The sequence below is a fragment of the Periplaneta americana genome, chromosome 5, assembly GCF_040183065.1.
Source record: "Periplaneta americana isolate PAMFEO1 chromosome 5, P.americana_PAMFEO1_priV1, whole genome shotgun sequence".
Classification (NCBI taxonomy): domain Eukaryota; kingdom Metazoa; phylum Arthropoda; class Insecta; order Blattodea; family Blattidae; genus Periplaneta; species Periplaneta americana.
This window is the reverse complement of record NC_091121.1, coordinates 43366318-43391949: the sequence shown is the minus strand read 5'-3', so window position 1 is coordinate 43391949 and position 25632 is coordinate 43366318. Positions and strand designations below refer to the sequence as shown.

The 25632-nt window shown below is 35.0% G+C and overlaps 2 protein-coding genes across 2 annotated transcripts in view; both read right to left on the bottom strand.

Annotated features, from left to right (window-relative positions):
• Window positions 1-1998, bottom strand: part of LOC138699550 (CWF19-like protein 1) — a 32786-nt gene extending 30788 nt beyond the window's left edge. Inside the window, exon 1 of the mRNA XM_069825534.1 lies at window positions 1854-1998. Coding sequence (XP_069681635.1) covers window positions 1854-1870 — 17 coding nt within the window. The 5' untranslated portion in view covers window positions 1871-1998. The remainder of the gene's footprint in view (window positions 1-1853) is intronic.
• Window positions 1999-9153: 7155 nt separating this feature from the next.
• muskelin (muskelin 1) overlaps window positions 9154-25632 on the bottom strand; it is a 34666-nt gene continuing 18187 nt past the window's right edge. The window contains exons 9-14 of the mRNA XM_069825532.1: window positions 25047-25244; window positions 23781-23860; window positions 23593-23704; window positions 21804-21943; window positions 20077-20179; window positions 9154-17621 (exon numbers count right to left, since the gene is read on the bottom strand). Of these exons, the coding sequence (XP_069681633.1) occupies window positions 17442-17621; window positions 20077-20179; window positions 21804-21943; window positions 23593-23704; window positions 23781-23860; window positions 25047-25244 (813 nt within the window). The 3' untranslated portion in view covers window positions 9154-17441. The remainder of the gene's footprint in view (window positions 17622-20076; window positions 20180-21803; window positions 21944-23592; window positions 23705-23780; window positions 23861-25046; window positions 25245-25632) is intronic.

Here is a 25632-nt window from a genome sequence, read left to right as displayed (position 1 = left end):
TCATTTGTGGTTTAGAATAAAAAAATTATTGTTGAAGAATTTAAATTTTTTTCTTAAGGTCATGCATAAAAATTATACTGACAGTACGGTATTTTTAAAGTGACATAAAAAAATATATACATTTCTGTAGATTACAATTTTTAAAATTTGTGGTAAAAATGGAATTGCATTATCTTAGTTTTTTGAAAATCTGATTTCTTAGATTGAAAAATGTACAAAGTTTTATATCTGGGAAAATGCATTTGAAGGCAACTACCTGACAGTCCGGTATCTTATGGTCCTTTAAAAGAATTAATATTTAGGTCACTTACAAATTCGAATACTGAAATGAAATTGTGCACAAATATTTCTCATAGGCCAAATGATTTTTTGGTGGGAAAATTGAAAAATTGTAAAAATTTAAATATTTCACCAGAACTCAGTAGTGCATAGTAGGCTACTCCTAAAAGTCATAAAACGAATATTCAAAATAACTCTATTTTATCATTCTTGATAGCCTCTCTATTGCAGGTTCTGCAATATTTTGTCTATGACAGCGACCCTAGTGGGAAGAACCAGAAAGACAGTGGTACTACGTCTGTAAAACTATATCTATATTAACAAATAAAATTTATAGAATAAATAAATTTTTATGTTTTAGTTTGGCTTTATGAGAGCTAGACCTGGAGAGGGCCATTGTGCGGACTATATATGCAATGACTGTCTAAGTCCGACAGGTAGCTTGGGTGGCACTTGTGAATCCGACGCTGACAGGCAGGCCTCAGCCCCTGATAGATCCAGGTCCCGTTTTGCAGACGAGTAGCCTGATAAGTCCGAGGGGTCCAAAGCCCCAAGCCCTTCCTCATCAACTGACGCTAACAGGAGGCCAATTCTTCCTCAGCCTCTGATAGATCCAGGTCCCATCTGCACACGAGTAGCCTGAAGATAAGCCCCAGAGGCCCGGAGCCCCAAACCTTTCCTATATCAGCATAGGAAACTTGTACTAGCCCTAAGACTTCACCCTAGCCTATTTTTACTCTTGCAGATGATAGATGAAATGAGAGAGTGGTAGAAAGTTGTTGGACTGATAGAGGGAAACGGGAGAGAAAAATCCTCTCAACACGAAAATGGCGTACCACTTATATAATCGTTATTTCATAACTTCAGGAAGCTACCATAACATAATCTAGTACAATATTACAATATAACATCTCAAAATCACCCTTCATGTAAAAAAGAATACGCTTATCAATATTAACTGTTAAATGAATACAAAATACCAAAATGTCAATTTGTCACTGTCCATGTATGGTACCTTGTCCCGTCTGGTCTGTTTAGCAATACTAGTATCTGCACGCATTGTATTCTTCACCTGACATAATTAGGAACATAAAATCCAGACGTTTGAGATGGGCAGGACATGTAGCACGTATGGGCGAATCCAGAAATGCATATAGAGTGTTAGTTGGGAGGCCGGAGGGAAAAAGACCTTTGGGGAGGCCGAGACGTAGGTGGGAAGATAATATTAAAATGGATTTGAGGGAGGTGGGATATGATGGTAGAGACTGGATTAATCTTGCTCAGGATAGGGACCAATGGCGGGCTTATGTGAGGGCGGCAATGAACCTCCGGGTTCCTTAAAAGCCAGTAAGTACGTAAGTAAGTATCTGGTTGTAACTTGAGATGTTCTTTCCAATTACAACTACTTCTTTAATTATGGTTTTCGTATTTCACTATTGTAACGATACATCAGTAGATCTTTTTTGTGACATAACCTTTACATTCCTTATTAACATGTTATAATCAAACATAAATTTAGATATTTACACAAAATTTGTGCAATGAAACTTAGATTAGGAATATTGTAAACTTACACTTTCAATTTATTCATCGTTTATATACCAAGAGTATTAAACACAATAATATTTGCGTTACTTCAACCACTATTTTATGTTTACAACGATCCACTTGCTTTGACTTGCTCAGTTGTTCATGCGAACTATAACAAGATAGCCACAACATGAAAAAGAAATCTAAATAATTTTAAGAGGCTACGAGCTTATTTTTATCTATGCAGGAACATTTCTAAAATCTGCAAATTTGACTTAATTCATCAATTAATATTTGAGGAGGAAAATTCAATCCGGTGCTGTGGATTGAATTCGGCGTAGCTCAGTGGTCAGAGCGCTTGGTACGTAGAACCAAGGACCCGGGTTCGATCCCCGGCGCGGGAGCGAATTTTTCTCCTCAAATATTAATTGTCAACATTACAGAGATTATTCTGTAGGACAAATTAATATATCCATAATATTAATTCATCAAGTCCAGAACTTTGGAAAGGGAATTAAGATATGAATTTCAAAGAACTGTACCAGTATTTAACTTCTATAAAAGAAAAAAAATCATTGCAAGTTTGCAACCTCGCAGAGAAACATAGTGATGGACTAAACTATAAAACGTCTTTGGAACTAAAAAGGGAAGTTCATGTCGAAACCTCCCCTCAAACTACGCATACAGATCTTCATCTCCACAACAGGTAGAAAAAAAAATAGCTGCTCATATCAATCTTCAATGTGTGAAAACTGATTGGAATTTTGCATTAAGAAAAACTAGGGCATATGGTACTTGATGTATTTCGTTGAATTGCTATCTTCTACAAATACCTACCTTGTCATGTCCAGGATTTATTTTCGCAACCATGCAGTTATTGTGGACAGCTAGTTTTTTTTTGTTTTTTTTTTTTTCTGTCTGTCATAGAGGTCCAATAATGTGTGCAGTATGAAGGCAGGTTTCGACATAAGCTCATTAATAATTCCTTATAAGCAGGGAACGGATTTATATGGACTAAAAATATATGACATATGTAAATATATATGTAGTTATTTTTACCAAAATATGGAATTAAATATGGATTTTTACCAAAATATGGAATTAAATATGGACTTAAAATTATAAAAAAATGACTATGTACGTTAAATATTGGTACATTTTAATCAAACTAAACAAAAAATATAATGGACGTACCTTATCTTCCAATGTAGTTTCAACAAAACACAATTTTTATTGTCTGTTACCATAACAATAGGTTACAAACATTTCTTTCAAGTGCTGAAAAGTGAATCTTCTTCTATTGTCTCTGAGGATAGATTTATACTGACTAAAAGAGCGTTCGACGTCACAAGAAGTAACTGGTACATAATTCAATTTCACAATGTCTGCTGGGGATAAGTCCAAGTTAATCTTCACTGTTGATTCACCACTCATCACAGCAACAACCTTTTGTAGTTCTTCATATCCAGGGTTTTTTGAAAGTACAGTGTCCACCTTAGCTCTTACTGCATCTGCAACTTTACCTCTACCACGATTCAGTTGTTCCACAGTACTATTTATAATTTCAAAACTTTCAGATAGTGAAAGGTGCCTAGTTTGGAGACTTTTGAGCGTTTTTATGATGCATGAAAATGTATGCTGAATGTGAGCTAAGTCATTCTTCACACTTATGTCACAGGTAACTGTTTTCGCAGTATCAATTGAGACTGCATCTTCAGAGTCCAATGCAAGGAGAACATTGTTAATAGAGTCTATATGTTCGGCATAATATTCAACTGCTTCTAGCCATGTACCCCATCTAGTTAAAATTGGCTTTGGTGGCAATGGAATTTCAGGGTACATTTCTTTCAACACGTTAACTCTACTGGGAGCTTTGAGAAATACTTTTTTCACTGATGAAATCAACAAATCTACTTTAGGGAAATTGTCTCTGACCACTTCTGCCACACGATGAAATGCATGCGCCACACAAGTAAAATGAGTCAATTTAGGATATACAACAGATAATGCTTGTCCAGCTTTGACCATATAAGGGGCAGCATCGCTAATAAAGAATAACACATTATCGTACATAATACCCTTTGGCCACAGGATACCCATAGCTTCGTTGAACAGTTTAACTATAGTTTTGTTATTGCACTTTTCTAGAACATCACAATGTAAAAGAATTCGTTCAGAATATTGTTCACTTAACAAACCGATAACTACATTACCAACAAGTCTACCTTCTTTGTCGGGAGTCTCATCAATGGAAACCCAAATTGAACTATCTTTAATTTCATCTCTTATCTTCTGTATTGTCTCATCGTAGATGGATGGAGCATACGTCTTCCTAAGTGTTGACTCATCCGGGATTGTATGTTGAGTATATTTTTCAAGGAATTCCCTGAAGACCTTATTCTTTAGTTTGTAGAGAGGAATATCAGCAGAGATGAGAGAACGGCACAGGTCGATGTTAAACTCAGATCTTACATTCGATGTTGTTGGTTGTGTTAAAAACAATTGTCTCTGCTTGGAATTTAGTTGTTTGTTGGCCTGATGTTTACTAGTTGTAATGTGTTGTTGCACCAGGAACTTTTGTGTAGATGATACTGCACACTGACACAAATTACAAAATAATATTTTATTGTCAGTTGATAAACCATCTTCTTTAAATTCTGAAATGTAACTTGTTAGTTTTGATTTTAAATTGACTGAATGACGTACTTTTGGCATATTTACCGTCTTTATAGTATGATTTACAAAACTGAACCTATGTGTACTCTGACTGGCATTTAACTGTTGAGCTGCACAACTGAAGTCTGTTAAAAATTTTAAATTAAATTAATACAGTTTTGTAACTTACTTTCCCATTGTTGATAGGACTGCTAATTTTCAAATAACTCTGATGTTAAAGGGATTACTGAACATGTGTTTAAATCTCTATTGTTGAAATGTATTTTTAAAAGTTAATGGAATTTTGTTTTGTTTTATTGTTAAACCTAATATAATATGGACTGTTTTATATGAAATATGGAAAATATATGGAAATTAACGAAAATATGTACTAAACTCTAAAATATGGAAAATAAAAGTAGGATTTTTCAACCCTACACATTGTGAAACATAAAGATAATGCAAAATATAAATTATATTAGCTTTATAAGTAAATATGTATTTACATATAAATCCTTTCCCTGCTTATAAGTAAATTGAAAGTTTATTGACAATGGTGTCCACACCTGTGGAGTAACGGTCAGCGCGTCTGGCTGCGAAACCAGGTGGCCCGGGTTCGAATCCAGGTCGGGGCAAGTTACCTGGTTGAGGTTGAGGTAACGAGCAAATGCCGGGTAACTTTCGGTGCTGGACCCCGGGCTCATTTCACCGGCATTATCACCTTCATATCATTCAGACGCTAAATAACCTAGATGTTGATACAGCGTCGTAAAATAACCCAATTAAAAAAAAATTGACAATGGTACACGTGACAATAATACCGGTACTTTCCTACCACAAATTTCTAGAAGAGTAATGATCATCAGAGATACATATATAATGCTGTTCACATGCAACAAAATAACAAACATGCCTCACATGAATTTAACTGATTGGTCTGCGAAAGCAGTGAACAAGTCCACTGTACATCAAAATTATTGATGTAACATTTAGTGGCTGTCAGAGGTTCTTTGCGTTTTATGTGCACAGAGAGAACTAATAAGTGATTTTACAAATATGAGCCACTGGATAGCTCAATCGACTAAGGCACTTGCCTGTCAATCTGGAGTTGTGCTCGGGTGCATGAACTAATTCCCTGGTTGGGGTTTTTCTTATGTATTCCCCAACTCTAAGGCGGATATCAGGTAATTTATGGCGAATCCTCGGTCTCACCTTGCTATCACCAATCCTATTGACACTAAATAATCTAATAGTTGATACAGCATCCTTAACTAACCAAGTATAAAAAAAATTACTGTATATACCTATTATGATTTCAAAACAGTTCCGGGTCTCAGATTGTATCAGTGAATTTAAGTACAATGTGTATATAAATTTTATCGTCAGTGAAACAGGTGAAAATTTTATTTGGTTATTTAACAACGTTGTATCAACAACCTGGTTATATAGCACTGACGAAATTTGTCACAGCAAGACGAGAAAGAGGATTTACTATGAATTACCTAATATTTGCCTTATAGTTGGGGAAAACCTCGGGAAAACCCCAATGAGATATGAGAATCCATATTTCGTTTTTTTATGTAATATTGTTTCTCATACTGCATGGGGATTTTCTGATGACAAAATGCGTGAATCTCGAGTATTACTGCAGCTAGAGAGATGAAACCATGCCTCACCATAGACAGAAGTTGTTTAAAATTTAAAGTTCATGTTAACTGGTGAATCTCTGAATCCATTGACACTACAGCATCCTCTTTTCATTATCAGACAGCTTTAATTCACGAACCACTGTGATTTATGTGGATGTAATTTAAGTTTCCTTGTTACAGCTTTATATTTCTTCACAATGACATATTCGCCTCTTGAGCTAATTCAAGAATTTTAGGGTTCCACAACATCACATTGGAAAGTTCAAGTTTTCCCTTTGATAAAATTTCAGACCTACTACTTCTTGCAGCATTGTGAACTGATCCAGTTTCTCGAAATTTTTTTTTTCAAATCTCGCAAAGTATCACTGTTTGAACACGTCGAATTAGGGAGGAAAAAAAAAGGTAAAGGCATCCCCGTAACATGCCATGAAGGCACTTGGGGGGCATGGAGGTAGAGCCCCATGCTTTCCATGACATCGGCACTAGAATTCAGTTTCATGATTTCTGTTCATTTATCGCCTTTGCAGAAAACATTTTCCACTAAAAACACTCTCTCTTCAATAGATAGTATTGTTACCACCAATTATGTCACAAAGATGACTTTCACATTAAAATGTAATCTTTTCATATTGTCACCTCGACTCTATTTGAAGGTTGTGTTAATGACCTCAATGATGATACCAACTTACTAACCTACTGCCTGCTGTTTACCCCACCTGCGCCATTGCAGAGGAAGTTTATACAGGGTGGAAGAGATATAACTGTGCAGACTGAAGGGGGTTGCAGGAGACATTGAAATAAAAAGTCTATTATGTGTTTTGAAATTAAGTGCGTGGTTAATTAGAAAATTAGGCTGAAAGTTTGCATAGTTTGGCAACAGCACATTGCCGACTCACCAATGAATATACACATGCACTCGGTCTGAACAGCAGCATTCCGTCCCTTGGGTCACTGCAATAGGTTGCCAGATTTCCTATTGATAAGGAATAATAATAAATGTGTTAATCTTATTTAATTTATAAGAAAACCGTCCATTTTATTTAAACTAAATTCCTCATCAGTTTCTCTAATGATATGAGTAGAAATCAGAATCATAAGGATAGTACTCACCAAGTAAAACAGTGTTGACATTTAGGGGAAAATTATTTTTTTCTGACAAAAGTACTCATTTGGAACTAATACCACAGTCTAGTACATAGTCACGAAGCTCAATACGTAGGGAATATGCATCCATTGACAGTTAAACTTGCTAGCCACTAGGATTGTTATTATTACAGACCCCCTTCCCTAGCAGACGACAAAATGTATTATGATTTTGTTATGACTGCCTCTGTGGTCTGTTGGTCAGCATGCTGGCTTCCAGATCAGGAGGTCCCGGGTTCGATTCCCGGGCTCGGCTCTCGGTGAATTTTTCTTGAAGAAGAGGAATTCCCTGGGTGCCTAGAGTCTGGAAATTTGTATGATTGTGAGTGTGCCAGGTTAATGTTAATTAACCAATCATCACAAATATAAAAATACATCAGGATTGTCGCTGGCCAGTAACCTGAACACACGTTTCAGCGTCACATTGTTGACAAGTAACTCCATCTGTTAGCACAACCATAAAGCATCTACTAGATGCTATAGAGTTACCAACAACGACTGGAGGAAGAAAAAAAAAAACTGTTATGTTCTTTTGAAAAAATTAACACCTTCCTTCCATTATTGAAATATTAAAATAAGGTTCACTTATTATTTTCATGAAGTCATAGTATGTTTTATAAACTCACCTTGCTGGATCTTTCGGAAGGATTACTCTGGCCTCTTTCTTACAATTTATAGCACTACAAACGTCTTGTCCCATATTATTATTCCAATTATTGTATTTTAGCCATTAATATTTATTACAACCGATAACGAACATTTCACATTTTATACAACTTTTCCTTTTCTTCAAAACAATGCGAAATACGCCACAGTCTATTGTTTCTAGTACTCCCAGTCGCTAGCCGCTTGGAGTGCTTTATCGCGAGAAATGCAAAAAATCACCTCAAGCTTCGTGACTGTATGTACCAGACTGCGCTAAGATGGTATTAGAATTTTTTTGTTGTGCCTACCAAGAAATAACCTCTTGAAATCTGCACAGTTATACACCGTGTTCCGCTTATAAGTATAATAAAAGAAATAGTTATAATTTCATAACAATGCATGCAAATGGGTTAAGATTGGTACCATTGTAAAGAGGAAATTGGGAAGTTTTAATCCATTGTTGTTACTTGTTTTTAGAAGACTCACGCATGCGCAGATCATTAAATAAGAGAATTCGTATCGTATCTTTAGTCAGTCAGCATGTGTCGTAATTGAACACCAACGGGATTCCCCTAAATGGAATGTTTGGTGTGGGATCATGCGTGACAGTATCATTGGTCCCTATTTCTTTGCTGAAAAGACAGTCACTGCAAACACGTACCTGGATATGTTGCAACTGTATGCTGTGCCACAACTCCCAGATGGAGCAATTTTCCAGCAAGATGGGGCTCCACCACACTTTGCCAACATGGTTCGCACATTCTTAGACGAACAATTCCCTGCAAGATGGATCGGAAGAGGATCACCGTACATCACATGGCCTGCCAGATCACCAGATCTAACACCACCTGATTTTTTCCTGTGGGGGTTTGTTAAGGACCAGGTCTACAGGACGCCAGTACGTGATTTGGCAGACTTACAAGAAAGAATTTATGCTGCTGTCAACAATGTTACACCACGGATGCTTCATAACACTTGGGTCGAGGTTGAATACCGGTTGGATATTTCCCGTGCCACCAATGGAAGCCATGTTGAGGTTTATGGAACATAAGGTAACAAAAATTCCCAGTTTTCATTCTTTGTAGCAGTTGGTTTCAACTATATACTTGTATTAATTCAGAAGTTATAGCTATTTCTTTTGTTATACTTATAAGCGGAACACTCTGTATTACTTCCGCCCTGCATACGCCAATACATTGAGATGCACAATGACTGATAATGTCATTGGAATGGGAAAGGATAGGCAACAACGTTTTTCAAACGGAACTCGTATGTTTATATTAGAATTACAGTTTACAGTATGTACAGCAGTTACAAATACTTCGTGCACACCAACAAAATTGTCACATACAAAATTAATTACCATGGAAATATAAAAATCATTCGAATTTCGCAATGTCATGATTTCGCTTCGCACATTACATTGCATCAGACAGAGGAGATTCAAGGATGTGCCACTGTCATGTCAGTGGTTCAAGATGTAACGACGGTTAAGGATTTTTGCTTTTAAAACTCAGTAGTTCCCAAACTTGTGGGATGCTGAAAGTGAATACAAAAACAATTTTAATTCTGAGTACAATATCAATTATAGGCAGATTTATTCAGTTGCTAACAACCAATAATTATTATTATTATTATTATTATTGCTAATTTAATCGCGCTATGCACATCCATCCAACCAAACAACCAACACACAAAAAAGAATCAAAGTCAATGAAATGAAGTTTCTTAGAATCATCAGTTTAATTCTAAGAATACAGGAACTCGAAAATAAATCGATAGTACAAACAGAAAAAATGATTAAGTACTAGGCTACACAAGTTCAATTTTAATGAAAACCAATCAGGGATCGAGACAGAAGACAACAGAAGAGGAGAAAGAAAGAATATGGCAGTATAATAATCATTTTAAGGCCAGGAACTTTAAGAATTTTAAGTAATAACAGTTGATGTTCTTCATGAATGATGATTATGACGACGACGAAGAAGGAGAAGACGACAGAATAAAATATCGTACCATTTCTACAAGGGGCACTTACTAATTCATGGCAACTATTTTTTTCGACGCAATCCCGGACCGCAATCCACATTTTTTTTATATGCAACATTTACATTAGGATGTATAGTATTTATGGATGCTGCTAGATGGTGTGGATATTCAAGGACAGAAGAAGAGGGATGCGCGCAAGTCAGTTGGTTCATAGTTGGTGTGTAGTTTGTCAAGTATGGATGTGGTTGGCTAGAACAACGTGCATACATAAAAATAGCAGTGCTTCACAGTCAAAACGCGAGAGAATGTCACACACAACTCGTAGAAGCTGTTGCAGGTCATGCTCTGCTGTACAGAACTATTGCAAGATGGGTAGCAGCTTTCCAAAGTGGATGAGTAAAAAGTACGACAAACCTCATATGGGACACCCTAGGACTGTTTGTACCAATGTTGCTCGTGCCACAATAGAACATTGCTTAGAGAACGACAGACGATGGTCTCTACAGGAGTTGGCAACAGAAACAGATATTGACCAAGCAACTGTACATAAAATTTTATGGCACGATCTGCATATGCGCAAAATTGCTGCTAAATGGCTGCCACATGCACTAACAAGAACAAAAGTGGACATGTTACAAAACATGTCATGTGAACATGGAACGATACGAACGTGAAGGATCACGAACAGGATCATTGCCATTGACGAAACCTGGGCCAGGGCTTATGAAATCGAGCTTAAACGCCAGTCTGCCAAGGATCGCCGTGAAAACACAAAGTCCGTCAAAATCCATCTCTGGTAAAGTTAATGGTCATTTTAGCGTATGACATTCAAGGAATTATTTTGTGTCATTTTGTCCCCCATCACCAGACTATTAATGCGGCTTACTACGACGCTTATCTGCAGAATAACCTACGTCGCACTATCAGGAGTAAACGTCCCGAGTTGTTGGATAATGCAAAACATCCTTCACGATAATGCAACAGCCCATACGGCAGCCATTGTTCAGACCTGTTTATGGTGCTGGAGATGGGAAGTACTAGAACATCCTCCCTACTCCCCTGATTTGTCACCATACGATTTCGATTTGATACCGAAATTGGAAGCTCCATTGCGTGGGAAACGCTTTCATACATGAGAAGACATAGCCAATGCAGTTTCCATGACTTAGTAAGTGACCTTTGTATTCATTTGATAAGTATTATTAAGCTATTAAAGGCATTCATAATTAATCTGAATTCTGTGGACAGTCTTGTGTTTACTTTCTTGTGAACAGCCTAAAAGAATGCATAACCTCATTTTGATGGACAAATTAAAGTAAACTTAGTAAAGACTAACAGATGAGACAGGCGTGTAATAAGCATGGAAAGAAGTGTGCACCTGCTAATTAACATTTTATAATTTTAAGATAATCTGAAAGTTTTTTGTGATCGTTGATTAACTACTTCAGACATGAATGTAACATTACCAATAACATAGTACTGCACAGACAAAGCTTACTTGTGCGAATTAATGTAATAACCTGTTCTATAGATATATAAATTTTCAAAGGTTTGCACAGCTCTTATTTGCAATAGCTTTGAAGTGTAATGTGGCTGCCAGTAAAAAGCAAGTATCATGTTAATATGAATTTACTGGGTATGAAATTTGGAACTTCAAATGCGCATTTTTCGCATCTTTTGTACCAACCATAGTAAAGAAAATTTTCTTGGTGACTACATGCAAGTAGGAAATACATAACTGATAGCGTGTTTTATTCTTTTATTCGTGTAAATTTGGTATTTTGGCTATTTTTCAAGTGTAGTAACATATTCGATTCTTGTGTAGTTTTAAAAGGCATTTAAGACTTAGTTGCAAAGAGACTTAGAAATCATCTAAAGAAAAGTGTGGAATCATACAGTTTGAGAATTACTGGTACAGTGTAATCTACAAAAATTCGAACACAAGATGTTTATAAAAAGACAATTTTTTTATTTTACTATTCTTTTCTTCTTAATGCTTCACATGAAGTTCTTATATGGAAGTAAATACAGAAACTGCAAATGTTTCATGTGAACAAGCTGCCGTTCAGAACTAAGTGTCCTCACACCATGATGTGATAATCTGAACCATTAAAACTCTGTACCACTATGTCTGGAAGTGTAGTAAACACGTTTCAGCTTTCTGAATATACAAAATTATTGCATACGATAACAAAACAGAAAAATTCTTGTTAAAGGAATTTTGGTGCACTACTGCTAAAATTAAGATAACTGGTAACAGTTTTATTCATAGAGATATATTAATACAGGAGAATGTATCTGATAATACACAACTACTGGCCATATTTAAAGTGTAGAGTTTACTTGTCCTGCCAAACATCTTGGTACAAATTTTGCCACAATTAAGGCAGTTATCATAACAGCCATTTACTGTTACATGTGGCTACTATTGTTCTTGAAATACAAATGAAGGACTTGTAGAGCAAGGACTACAAGAATAAATACAGAGTTATTAAGTTACCATTACAACTGACGCACCAACACCACGAGGAAGCATTTCAAACTCATCAACTGGAAAGAAGTTTTCAACACGTGCGCATTACAATATGTAGAAGGTTGAATCTATTTCTGTCATGAGGTGAAAACAGTACCTACTTACTGTTGTTTAATCACCTGTTCAAAGACAGGTTTGAACCTCATAAGTGACACCAATAAAGCATCACTCATGAGGCAACTAAGCCAGAATATAACAGAACCTACTTACTAAAAGTCTTAAAATGGCTATTCCAATTCATTGGTTACTTCAGAATGATTAAAGTAGAGAATCTGTGAAGATTTAATAACTATTTAGAAACAGTTTACAAATTTCCATAATAGTGACAAAATATTTCCTCAATTAATTAAATACGGCCAGAATTTTGATGATTTTGCATCTTATTTCTTTGGTAAGGTTCCTTTTTAATTTTCGTTCTATTTTAGTTACTAAGAGCATTTCCTTTTTACTGCTTAGATGTATTTTCGTAGTTTCATAGTTTTAAAATAAATGTGCACTATTTTATATTTTGAATATAAATTCTGTGTGTTCATTACGATAGTTTTCTTTAATAGTATTTCTCAACAAATTTAGTAAAATATTTTAATGTTCACCACCATTTTCATGGAGTATTCTTAAAAATAAAATAAACTTCCCCAATTGATGCTTAATTAATTTAATTTTTAAAACTTGCATACAGTGTTTGTTGTATACTGCAATGCTTTGTAAAAAATTAACATAAAACTGATGAAGAAAGAAATAAATTATATGCCAATGATTACTACATAAAATGTGTCACCGCTATAATTTACAGCAATAATAGGAAATGTATGCTTTCATTAATCTAGGAGCATTATATTTAAGAAAATTGTAATTTCGAGTTACATATTTTGGTTCAAATTATTTTGGATACCTAATACTGCTACTCACTTTCTAACACACAAATATTTACAGAACGATGACAATTTTAAGTCATAGCCTCTGTTTCTAGAGTATTTTTAAAGATTCTTCAGTCATAAGTGTATTACTTTGAGCGTCTTTTCTTTTTTTTTTATTTCTTCCTGTAAATATAGCTCGTTAATATCCTGTACTTAATAATAAGATTCGTTTTTGTCTCCTGTCATTTATGAAATAATCATATGCTTTTATGTTTCTGTTTATAGACTTTCAGTAACAAGGCTTTTTTTCAGCACTGTTTATAATGTCAGTCATCAATTCTATAGATCTCACTAGTAATTATAATATAGAAATTAATCTTTCCTATTAAAGAAAAAATTGAATTAAATATAAATATTCATTTGAAATTGATTAGGAGGTCGATTATTAAACCCTAGTTGGGACGCTATCAACTATCTTTTTTATCTCCAGAATTTTAGAAGTTGGCCAGTCAATCAGAAAAGCAAGTTTAACAACAGCAACGAATATATACTCTCTTCCTTATTAGTCAAAATGCCTTCTTGTTAATGTTTATGATCAGATCCTAAATTCTGATGACATGCCATCTTTTTGTTAGTACATCACAGACAATGAATGCTCGTGTATACATATACTGTTCACTGTTCCACTGTGGTAGAAGTGCATATTTTTATAAAGGCTATTTTTCTTATCATTTTCAGGCTGTCCTATTTGATCCTAAGTTATTTTTCTTACTTTGCAGCATTGTTCAACAGATTTCAGACTTTTTATGTGAGTGCATATACTATCTAAGTTATGATTAACAGAAGCATTAATACTGAAATGTAATAACATTTTTACTACAAAGTTGGAGGACTGAGAAAATAATGTAGGTTTCAAATTAACTATGTACCATTTTTACCTGAGCAGTTATAAAATCCTCATTTCAAGATTGCTACCATAACTAAGATATAAAAAGCTGACATGGAATGACACAGGTATTGTTTCTAATGCAGTTGGTTTATTTGCAATCAATGTTCCTCTTCAGTGAAACACAAGTGTTCATCTGTTAAAAATGTTTCATTACATGCAGATTTATTTAAGTCTTCATTTATAGAAGGTGTATTTAATTTATTTGTATGCATTAATTCCATGAAACATAACCAAGTTAAAGCTGTAAGACAGTTTGTTTCTGGATTTTCCAAGCATATTTTTTCTACATATGCCCAAATAATTAAAAATATTCACTATTTAACAATATACTGATAGTGAAAACATGTCATGTGCTATGCAGAGAACTTGTAAGGAGAAAATTTTCCAACTGTTACTTACACAAAGCACATTTATAACTAAATATTCAGATTAAACGTGTAAAATGTATATACCCACTATTATAATGAATAAATAGGGTTTTATTCAAATTTTCGGCTCCTTTTTGTAAATTTGAAAAGCTTCCGTTTTACCTCTTTCATGGCAAATAATATGTGAAATTATACCAAATCCTGGTAAGATTAAAATATATACTTCTGGGTGACCAAAGAATCAAAATAAGTGTTGATATAGAATTGGATCTATTTTAATACTTCGTCATTTTATATATGGTACTGTATAATATGTAGAAAATTAGTGAGATCGGAAAATGAAAGATACACAAGAAACAGACATAATAACGAACACATTGGACAATGATGTAATATGTTCTAGTATCAAGTATTATTAGAAACAGTGTGTGTTCGATATAGTCTAATAAAATAGGTAAGAAGTATGGGGGAGAAGGCTAGCTAGAATGGCGTAGTATAATAAGTAGAAAATTAGTGAGATCGGAAAATGAAAGGTACACATGAAACAGACATAATAACGAGCATATTGGACAATGGTGTAATAAGTTTTAGTATCAAGTATTATTAGAAACAGTGTGTGTTCGGTATAGTCTAAGTGATCTGAAAATCAAGAACAGAGTGATGAAAGTGTCAATTCTGAATGAATTAGAGAAGTGTAATAGGAAGTTAAGTATAACGAGAGAGATAATTGAAGATAGGTGAGGAGTCTGGCGCAGGAGGCTAGCTAGGATAGCAAGTATAATATGTAGAAAATTAGTGAGATCTGAAAAAGGAAATGCACACAACAAACATACATAATAATGAACTTATTGGACAATCAGGTAGTATGTTTTAGTAACAAGTATTATCAGAAACAGTATGTGTTCGATATAAGTGTACTGAAAATCAAGAACAGAGTCGTAAAAGTGACAATTTAGGATGATCTAAATCAAGTTGTTAAGTTTTTAAAGGTGAGAATTTCTGAATGATCTAAATCAAGTTGTTAGGTTTTTTAAAGATGGATATATGATCAATTTAAATGGGGTCTACAGTCAAATTATAAGAGCGTCTATAAAAGGTATATCTGTAATGAACGTAATTGTTGCACTGGATACAAAAATTGTGAGGTCCACATTACATGGATGTAAATGTTGGCAATCAAATACAATACAATACAATATATGGTACTCCAATACTTAAATCATCAAAATTCATGTCGTGTTTATGCAATGAAGACTATCACATGAACACTTTTCCAAATGATGAAGCAAATTTCCTTGTGGTGTAATAGTGATGGCTGGAGGAAGATAACCTGCAAAATTTACTACGTTTGTTTAATCTAATCTAGAAGAGACAGAGATGGCATATTTCTTATTACTTATGATTATATATTCAAATACTTATACCTATGTCTACTGCCCGCATATTTTAAACACATCATAGAAAAATGTAAGTCTATAGGAACTTAAAATGCCACTAAGAATCAACTATACAGACCACGTATTGGAACAAAGCCATAGCATAACTGGCACCAGTCTCGAATCTACCCTGTCCTTCATTTCCATACAGCATTGAAATCATCTATGTACCTCTTACAACATATGGATACAAACATTAAAACTTAACAGCATAACAGAGAGATATTTGCACTATTGGAAACTACATCAGAAATTAAAAGCTGGTAGTTCATGTAGCTATGCATATTAAAATAGTGGCTTGAGTACTTCAGTTCAATCGATGCCCAGTGTTGGCAATACTGCAGTCCTCGAATATACAGCTATATAAATATATCTCCAGTCTTATGTTGCTTGCCGGTCTCGAATTGACTTGAAGCTTGTCCATGTCCTGTATCCACACTTCGAATAAAAAAGATATATTGAACCCACGAGGAGGGAAATGCAAGAGATTGGGTAAACTGACATCTTTTCGAGTTCCCTCTTTGGTTTATGTAGGCACTATCCTCACACAACAGAAATTTAACAAGAATGGATAAATAATATCACAGTACAACTAATAACATATAATATTCATTTTTGTGACAATTCACAACCTTTAGCTTCATCCACAATGAAATCAATATAGCATGAATAAAAGCGAGTGGGTCATAACAGTAAATGGAACTACTCATGATTTCTCGATGGGAAATTAAAGTTGAAAACAAATTTAAGACATGCAAACTTCAAGCTCTTATAACATATTTCATATAAAAATAATAAATCAGCCAACAAAGACAGAAGTAAATTTGAATGATACAAACTTGTTAAGGCTTATGATTCAATATGTCTTTCCTGTTCTATAATGTATATTTACACGAACAAAAGGAAGGGATGTAACGTACCGATCTACTCTTAAGGAAAAAAACTGTAAGTTGCATTGTTAAGTATATTTTCACCAACAACTTTGTTTATTGCTCAGGTTTTAATTTCTGTTCTTTATTCTTGTCTTACTACCTTGTGACTATAACTTCTATTTACAGTTTCCATTCTACATAATGAAATATATAGTTTTTAAAGTTAATGCTATATTTTAAGTTAATCTTAATGTGGATGAAGCCTTAGACATAATGGAAACAAGTTTCAACTGTTAGTTCAGCATGAGGAGATTCTGAAGGATAGTGCCCAAATTCAGAAATAAAGTGAAAGGAAACAAATCTGAACCTATCATTTACATCATAAGCACAAATCACACTAAAAAAAGAAAACAGTATATACACAAAGAACAAGAAGGGAAGTCGATTCTGTACAGGTATCTACAGCGAGTGCTTATGTCACCGTCAACAAGCTACTGTGTTGTGATTGTCGAGGTCGAGGGAGCGGTGCCAACAGGTCACAGGGGGATGAGGTCGATGAGGTTTCCTGTGGGCTGTGTCATCGAGTCGGGGAAGAAGGCCACCAGCTGATCGAATAGTTGAGAGCGCTGATGGTGGCAGTCCACATCGCCGTCCTGTATCATGGCAATGCTGCGGTCCTCCTGCTCCCGGAACAGCACTGCTGTCAGCAGTTGGAACTGCGCACAGCAACACAATATGTCTGTATCAAGCTGTCTTTCAACAATTTTATTCTCACATGTGTTCATTACAGTGAAGCATTTAATAAGGTCAACCGGGACAAATTATTTAATATTTCAAAAGAAGACCATGCTCCAGAACAAATAATCACTATAGTTTATGAGATCTATAACAAGAACCACATTTCTGCAAACTTTTCAATGGAAACAGATAAAACAGAAGAGTAATTCAAGGCTATAACCTCTCGTTACTTAATTTATTATACAGGGTGGGACACGAAATGTCATACCATTTATTTTACACGTAACACCTATTGATTTGTATTAAAACTTTACAAAATTATATAGAATTAATAATTATGATTTGGAATTTTATCTCTAATGCAGAACATGTTCCATATGACCGCCGTTTTGCCTCACAGCCTCTTGCAAACAAACCCTTACATTCGTCACCACTTTTCGACACAAGTCTTCAGATAGCGCACGACACAACTCCGCTAGAAGGGCTCTGAGCTGCACCACATTTTCTGGCTTCCTTTGGTACACTTTCGCTTTTAGGAATCCCCATAAAAAGAAATCGCACGGATTAATGTCCAGCCTATGAGGCGGCCACATTTTGCCACATCCATGTCGATGTGACATCACACGAAGATCAAACATCTCGTGCAGGTAATCCAGAACGGTGTTTGCAGTGTGTGGATGGGCTCCATCCTTCATGAACCACTGCGTTTCCATAGTCAGACCTTTTGCCATGAGATGGGGGATAAAACTGCTTTCCAACATGGTTTTGTATTGAACTTGGTTGACAGTTTCATCGAAGAAAATTGGACCGATGATTCCGTGAATCGAAATTGCGGCCCATACAGAATCTTTTGCCCCAAACATTTCTTTTTCATGCAGCATGCGTGGAGGTTCCCTAGCCCATAATCGAACATTTTGTTTACTCACAACACAATAACTTTCACCTTGTGTTCAACAGTCAATCGCCCATTGTCCGCCATTTCACAAACTGATGTTTGTGCTCGTAGCTATGGTTGCATCCAAACTGTGATGCTACCTATCGGATTTTCCATGAATTTTGGCATCCACTAGCGCAGTTAGAAACATCGAAACAACAATATTAAAATTTTTATGTCATAATTAAATGGTATGACATTTCTGGTGCCACTCTGTGTGTGTGTATATATATATATATATATATATATATATATATATATATATGAATAAATTAATTGAACATTGGAGATCAGGAATTTATGGAGGATTAATGATAAAAAAACTTTCGAAAATTAGATGACTGACGATTAAATTTTTATTGCCAAAACAGAAGACTAACTCCAGCATGCCATCTACAACTCAGAAGAAGTTGCTGTTGTTGGTCCAGTCCCTAGGCACTTGATAATGAAGTCATTCGTCGTCTTGCACTCCAGTATTTTTGTATGATGTCATCTTCTTGTAGCAATGCTGTGCATCTTTTGATGTGTTACATTTTCATCTTTTCATTTACATTACATAACACACAGGCGGATGTATAGAAAATTCCTATCCTGTGCAGATGGCTTGCCAAATAATCATAACCTGTCGTCAACCTGAATATAGCAACAGCAGATCTCTGTGGCCCTTGGGAATTATTTTGGAGTTAGTCAATAAAATTTCCCAGGTTTTATATTTTGCTCCATCCGAATTTTGTTATTTTTGAGCAGATCTGAATTTAATTTTGATTAGTTGTTTTACAGAATCAAATGGAAGTGCGTTATTAGATGGTTGTAAGATTTCAATGCCCTTTATAGCCCAAAGTCTGCTGTTGAAAATTAATTGTAAAAAGAATTGCTTCTATGGGCATTCATCTCTACACCATAACAAGGGAGGTACGGAACTAGCAAGTGGCTGTTAATCTCTAAGAGGAACCAGATTTATCGTCACATGTGCCTTTCTTACCTGTCCTTTACTTTGTCTTTTGTATTATTCTTTTGTACTGAAAACAGTTTAAATCTTTACTAGTAATACTTACACTGATCTAGAAGGTCAACTTTATGGGTGTCGACATATTTTCTAGACTTGAAAATGTGTTCAATCTGATGCATAATCTTTTATACCGGTAATATAGTTATTATTTTTTCCGAAATAAAGGAATGTTGACACATACTGACTACACCATTTTATTTATCACATCATCTTATGTAAGAAACAAATTCAAAATACCCAACAGTCAGACAATTTTAAGTTAAGTCGTCATTTCATTTTTTTTTTATGAATACTGTACTCGTTAATTTTTTATTGAAAATTATTATATTTCCTGTACATCATTCCTGATTTAATCCACTAATACAGATACGGAATATGAACGAAATTCGTCCAATATTCCAGGAGAAATCACTATACTAAATTGGAGTGTAATATTGCTACCTAATTTAGTATCATTCTCTATGTAACCAAAATAGATTTTCTCACTCACTTCTTTTGTCTGCTCAGGGTCATCATGATCTATTATCTCGGACAGAGTTGTCTGCAGGTAATGTAGGGCTGTCATGCGGTTTCTTGCAGCCAGTTCCTCGAACCTGAATAAAGAAATTAAATAATTGTAATGAGGGTCTTAAGTATATCACTTGTCAAATTAACAGCTGTATTATAAAATCAAACTGCAAAAATGGCAGTTGTAAACCATTTCTTTTTTTATACAGTAAAACTTCTGTTAATATACATAATATACTTGCATTCTCCAAATGGATTGACACACAACCAAACAGATCACATCTTGACAGATAAACGAAGACATACTAGTATAATAGACCTTCGATCCTTCTGAAGGGCAGACTGTGATTCTCACCATTGTCTGGTAATTGGAGAATTAGAGAAAGACTATCAGTAGCCAAGTGAGTAGAGCATCAAGTTAATATTAGGAAATTCAATATTCCGAAATTAAAAGACGAGAAAACTAAGCAACATTATCAGATCGAAATTTCAAAATGGTTTGCCACTTTAGGAAGTTCTGACGAAGTTGAGGAGTTAGATATTAATAGCGTGTGAGAAAATATTAGAGATAATATCAAAATTGCAGCTGAGCATCGCATAGGTTATTATGAATTAAGAAAAAGAGACTGTGTTTTGATGAAGATTGTTCCGAGGTAGTATAAAGAAGGAAACAGGCAAAATTGAAATTCTTACAGAATCTAGTCCAGAAGAATAGAGATAATTATTTCAATGAAAGACGGGAAGCAAGTCGTACACTTAGAAACAAAAAGAGAGATTACTTGAAGGAAAAATTGAATGAGGTAGAAATAATAGTAAGAATAAAAACATTAAAGATTTATAAGGGCATAAAGGAATTTCAGAAAGAATATCAGGCAAGGGTACATGCAATCAAGGATGAGAATGATGAGTTGCTTGCAGACTTTCATTCCATCCTGAACAGATCTATTTGGGCAACTAATTTCGTTTTTTTGTTCACGTCTTTTTCTGGCAGCAATGCCATACCTGCTTAATGCTTTTGCTGGCTGACGTAAACAATACTAGTAGAACGTGTTTTTGCTGTTGATCTGCTTAGTGACAATAAAACTGCTTTTACTTTGCCCATATATGTTACCAATAAAGTGTTCAGACTAAAAACAAATATGATTATGAATATACATTAAAATTAAAAATGAATGTACTGTACATCATACGTAAATTTTATATTTCATAAATACACTATATAGAAAACTTTTTAATTTGGTTAAAGTAATAGTGAAGAATCAATATTTAAATTTGGTAATACTGCACCTATTGTATGCACTGCAACAACCTATTTTTAATATATGTGATGCTTTCATATACAAAACCTGAGAGTCGGTTTCTATCCTTTTCACTATAATACAGGTTTTACATTTATCCGAAATTTTGTTTATCAGAAATTGGATCAGCCCCCTTTATTTCGGTTAACAGAGGTTTTATTGTATTCACCTACGAGTAATAAAGGAGACCCTAGATCCCTTTCACGTTACATTTCCCACCTTGTTACCTTTTAAGCAACAATTCGAACACAAGAGGAGAGAAATGCAGAAGAGAAAATAAAGGGAAATGGAAGGGGGAAGGAAAGAGAAAGATAGAGAATGGAAGAGAGAATAGCAAGTTGGGGAAGACGAGCCAGAGACAGACAGATATATTGACATTTCAAAACCTCACATCCTTATTCTCAATCACTACCTGTGTTTTCTTATCAACAGCTTACACCTCTGTAGCAGCTGGGCATGAGTGGGACGACACAACTGAAGCTGCCAGAAATCGTCAAGGCGCAACTTGGGTAAGCACGCCCTGCCAGGGTTCCCTCCAAACAGATAGTGCACCTGCAACACACAAATCACATATCATAAAAATAACTTCCATATTAATGTGGTGGAAAAATTAACTGAACAGTTAAACAGTTATTCTGAACAGGTAGGACAGATATGTAGAGACAGACTTGACCTCGATTTCAGTTTCATGCATTCCACGTGGATTCCGCAGAACAGGCAAATACGTCCTTTCTTACTAAACTGTAAGGATTCGACCAGGCTTTTCTCTTAGACAGTGCGACCAGTCTTCCATACAGCATTTACACATGACAAATGGGTAGCCCAGTTTGCATGGTTGCATGGGTACAGTAGGCTTCTAGTGTCTGAACTATAGGACTATGGACACGGGTTTCTCGTGACAAATCATTCCTTTCAACTGAACATGCATGTATGCATGAAGGATAAATAAGAAACAAACAGGGAATGTCCATTTTTAGCGATTTTATGGTGTATAGCCTCCACCACTATTGTTTCGGATTAAACATGCTTTTACTGTATTTTCGAACTGCTCTATTTTTGCTTCTGTATCATAATTACGATCATTTGAAATTTTATACCCTAAATAATAATTAAGAATTCTTACTTCTCTAGTTTTTCTCGTCTTCTAATACTGTTCTTACTATAGTTCTTTTCTAAGATCGACTCATATACTGAGAGAGAATCAATCAATCAATCTTCTTAATGTATCCAGCTGTTTGCTGACAACATAAAGTCCACTGTAGTCTATTCAGTTGCTGTTTTTCACGAAAAATGAGGGGTAATTTGATTGATGTTCATTCTAGATGCCTGTTGCTAGTAGCCAGAGGTGGGGTGTAGTCAATATATACTGCAGGGCTATGTCTTCTGCAACTGGTACTGATGATTTTAATTTACTTCTTTTGTAGTTTATGGATGGACAGTATAGAAGAATGTGTTCCAGATCTTCATCATGATTATTACACCATAGACAAATAGGATTATCAGAAATGTGAAATTGGTGTAGGTACAATTGAGTGACAATGTGACCTGTTCTGGCTCTTGTTAAAAATGTTTGAACATGTCTGGGCAAGTTTTTGTACATTTCCAGGTCATTTGGTTTCTTTTGTACAGACTGTAAAATTTTTCCTTTGTCAGAAGAGAGCCAATTGTTGATCCATAGGTTCGTAAAATGAGACTTTACTGAAGCAAAAGCATTGGATAGAGATATCACTTGAAGAGGTCTTGGTTGCAAATATGTTGCCTGTTTTGCAATATTATATCGACTTTCTAGTTTCCAGGTATACCACAATGACTAGGTATCCATTGAAATGTTATTTCCTTTTGGAGTTCTTTTAGTTTAATTAGTTGTTTCTGAATTGGAATAATGCTCTGTGCATACAGGTTTGGTACATATTTAATTATATTAAATATAGCCCCCTTGGAGTCGGTAAGTATGCAAATAGATTTTTCAGAAATTTGAGTAACACACTGAAGAGCAGCATCAATAGCTAGCAATTCAGTGCAAGACTGGAGGAGGATGAACATGGTATGAAATAACTTTCTTGATATTTTGGAATATAATACCCTGCTCCTGATGTCCCATTATTAGGATTTAGAGCTCCATACTGAGAGAGAATAAATCTCAAAAGAATTCTACTTTTGCAAATGTTTTCTTGAAGCTTAGAACTGCTGATGTTACAAACCTTGTTCACATGATCGTATACCAGTTGATGAGCAAATCTTGGGCAGGGCTCTAGGTGCTGCATCTTGTTCCAGTACTGCTCACCTGTATTCTCGTTCCTGTAGATACACGACCTGTAACAGAGAAATCTGCTCAGTAGGTGCAAAGTGGTATCTCAACACGACAGAAATACACCAAGTTGCTACTTACCATTTGTTCTGTGCAATGTAGTACACCCAGAACGAGTTCTGTACATTGTCATCTCTCTTTTCCTTATCCTTACTGAGTCCCTAAGAACACAAATACAACTCAATCACATAACAGACTACTTCTTATCTTACTCTTTAAAAATACTTTCATTAGCAATGTAAATACAATTATTTCATACAGAATATAATAGACAGTATAAAGCAAATCTTTCGTCATGCTGTTAATTGTTAGAGAATTAATTTGAAGATATTATGTCGAGTTAGCTACAAAAACCTGAACGTCTGCAAATAAAATTGTATTTAAAATAGAGATATACCTGCAAACTATACGAAAATTACGTATAAATAATATTTTAAACAAGTTTTGATATATGTTTCGGAAACGTAGACAATGACAAAGAAATATGGAAGCAAAATTCAGGGAACAGATATGAGATCTCTTTGCAGCATAGTACAGAAAACAAGTAGAGACAGAATAAAAAATGAAGAAATAAACATTTTAGGAATTGAAAAATTGCAAGACAAACAGAAATGTATAGAATTAGGTGGTTTGGAAATGTTATGAGGATGGGCGATGAAAGATTATCATATAAGAGACTGACATCAGAAGTTAGTGGATGGAGACCTCACAGAAGACCTAGGACAAGATGGAAAGATCAGGTAAAACAAGATATGGAAAGAGGAGGAAAGTCATGGGTGGAAGTAATGGACAAGAATATGTGAAATGATCGAGAAAACTGGTTGGTGATATCTTACACTTGAGCCCCACAATCGGCTCAGGCAGCAGCGCACTTGCCTGCTGTCCAGAGTTGCACTTGGGCATGGGTTCGACTACTTGGTTGGATTTTTTCGAGGTTTTCCCCAACTGTAAGGCGAATCTATAGCAAATCCTCAACCTTATCTCGCCACAATCAGTTTCATTGATGCTAAGTAACCCAGTAGTTGATACAGCATTGTTAAATAATCAAGTAAATAAAATAAATAATCAGAGACACGAGAATAGATGATGATGGCAGTTATTGAAACCTTCCCCACTGTAGTAAATGTCAAATTAGAGATAGTGTCATTAAATGAGTTAATAACACAAAGGAAATAATAGAGGAATGAACTATATATTGCAATACCAACCAAGAGAATGATGAGATGTGGGTCATATTATAGACATACGTAGAACGGAGTATTTCTGTCACCATCTCAAGAACTGATACTTTTTATGCTATGAAAATTCTTCCCCTAATTAGAAAAGAATCACATGAATCTCACTTACAGACAAGACGTATATCTCATTGAGTTCTGGATCAATGGTAGCCCGTTGAGTGAACCCCGCAGCTGGAATGTTGCAAGCTTCCTTTTTCGCCCCCTCTGATATCTGTCTTACTTCATGTGTGTCCACATGAAATGTGAAAAAGTCATTGAGGTACTCTTTGCTCCTCTGTCCAGCAAAGATGAAAAGCTTACGGCATCCCTGTGACCAAAAACACATGCTCAGTGAATTTCAATATTGTGCAAAATAACAAATCTGTTTCATTTGCAATTTTCGACTCTCTCTCTCTCTCTCTTTGTTTACATAACAGTTAGCTATGAAGCTTACTGTCACCCTCAAGAGTAGAGGTAAATGTTCACACTGAAGTAATAAATACATGTGGAATGACGTGCTGCATGGCACATGACTTCCACTAACAAGGAGAGGATGTCAATACTTTTTTTTAGAAATTATATAATAATAATAATAATAATAATAATAATAATAATAATAATAATAATGGACGATGATAATAACAATAATAATAATAATAATAATAATAATAATAATAATAATAATAATAATAATAATAATAATAGGACATTTATCT